This window comes from Fulmarus glacialis, unplaced genomic scaffold, assembly GCF_000690835.1.
Source record: "Fulmarus glacialis isolate BGI_N327 unplaced genomic scaffold, ASM69083v1 scaffold32288, whole genome shotgun sequence".
In the NCBI taxonomy this organism is placed as follows: Eukaryota; Metazoa; Chordata; class Aves; order Procellariiformes; family Procellariidae; genus Fulmarus; species Fulmarus glacialis.
In genome coordinates this window covers 8,878-10,510 of record NW_009230693.1, presented here as the reverse complement: position 1 = coordinate 10,510, position 1,633 = coordinate 8,878, and the positions used below count along the sequence as shown (strand labels likewise).

The 1,633-nt window shown below is 56.6% G+C and overlaps 1 protein-coding gene across 1 annotated transcript in view; it reads left to right on the top strand.

Moving 5' to 3' along the window:
• Positions 1-1,633, top strand: part of LOC104081539 (sarcosine dehydrogenase, mitochondrial-like) — a gene marked incomplete at both ends in the record, with an annotated part of 12,326 nt that overhangs the window by 2,512 nt on the left and 8,181 nt on the right. Inside the window, 3 exons of the mRNA XM_009584330.1 lie at positions 125-238; positions 772-910; positions 1,522-1,633. Of these exons, the coding sequence (XP_009582625.1) occupies positions 125-238; positions 772-910; positions 1,522-1,633 (365 nt within the window). The remainder of the gene's footprint in view (positions 1-124; positions 239-771; positions 911-1,521) is intronic.

The window sequence follows — 1,633 nt, the reverse complement described above, 5'->3', positions numbered from 1 at the left end:
GCAGCCAGGTCCTGCACAGACCCGCTCCTCTCCTGGCATGGGGTGAATGCGACTGGGAGCAGCCCCTCGGCTTCGGCCTCATGCTGTCTTCCTCACTGTCCCCATCCTCCCGCTTCCCCCCCAGGTTCTGGATTACGACTACTACGGCGCGTACGGCCAGGAGCGCCACAGGGACTACACCTACAACCGGCTGCTGGGGGACGAGTACACCTTTGACTTCCCCCCCCACCATGACATTGTGAGTGCAGGGGGGCAGCCCCCCCCGGCTGAAACCGCTGGGCACATCTGGAGCTGGGGGTTAGAGGCAGCAGAGCCACACTGCCGCTTTGGGTGGAGTCGGTGAGGCTCGCAGGGAGGGGAAGCAGCAAGCTTTGTCCAAAACTGGGGAAAATGTTTCAAAAAGGTTAAGAGAAATGTGTGGCCCGTGCTCAGAAACCTCGGTGGAGAGGCCACGGGGATTTTACTGCTGCTTTCCCAAAGGAAAGAGTTGAGCTTGGGGGAAATACCCAATTTCATCAAATTTAACCATTGTTATTGTTAACTGTCACTGTGTTAGTGACATAAAGAATGGGATTGAGCATACAGGAAGGCCTCTTAGACTTGCTCCATTTAATATCTGATTTTTCAGGAGTGAAAAGCCTTGCAGCCTTTAAAGGCACCAGGCGAATGTCCTGGTATTGTTTCTCATTACATAAACGCTTCTAGTATGTGCCTCCCTTTGTGGAGTGGGAATACGGCTCAACTTCACTGGTGTGTTTGCTTTAATTTTAGATCAAGAATGAATGCTTAACGTGCAGAAATGCCCTGGCTCTCTTCGACATGTCTTATTTTGGGAAATTCTACCTGGTTGGGCCTGAAGCAACAAAAGCGGCGAACTGGCTGTTTACTGCCGATGTGAGCAAAGAACCAGGTACCGGCTCAGCCCCCTTATTTCGGCTGCACGCTGCCTCTGCTGAGCGCTGCCCTGGGAAATCACCTCTTACACCAAAACAAACCGGGGGGGACCCAAACTGGTTTTTCTTTTAAATGCTGCTTTTGCAGAGGGTCTGGGAAGCGTGTGAGAGTGACTGAGAGTGTGAGAGTCCTCACTGCAGCCTGGCTTCTGCTCTCATTTGCACCGGGACAAACGTCTTGTGAGCTGGGGGGCGAGGGAGGGGGGGTGCTGGCCCTCTGGCTCCAGCTGTGGCTCGCAGCTGGAGATGTGATGGGTACTGGAGTAAATCAAGCACAACCCTCACCAGCAGCGGTTCTCACGGGGAGAAGCTGCCCCCTTCTCTGGGGCTGGGAGGCAGCTTATGGCATTTCCAAGGATGCAGCTTCAGCTCCTCTCACGTGGAAAAAGCCCAGCTCCTGTCTCCCTCCTGGTGCTGGGACATCCAGGGTCCGTCAGGGCATACCCAGGCAGTGGCAGCTGATGTAGCGATGAGGACTAATTTTCCTGGTACCCACCTCCCTCTGCCGGGGCCGCGGCTCCGTGCCGGGACCGGCTGATGGGCAGCGGTGCCCGTCTCCTTCCCCCAGGCTCGACCGTGTACACCTGCATGCTGAACAAGCGGGGCGGCGTGGAGAGCGACCTGACGGTCAGCCGGATCAGCCCCGGGGACCCAGCCTCCCCCCTGGCCCCCGCCTTCGA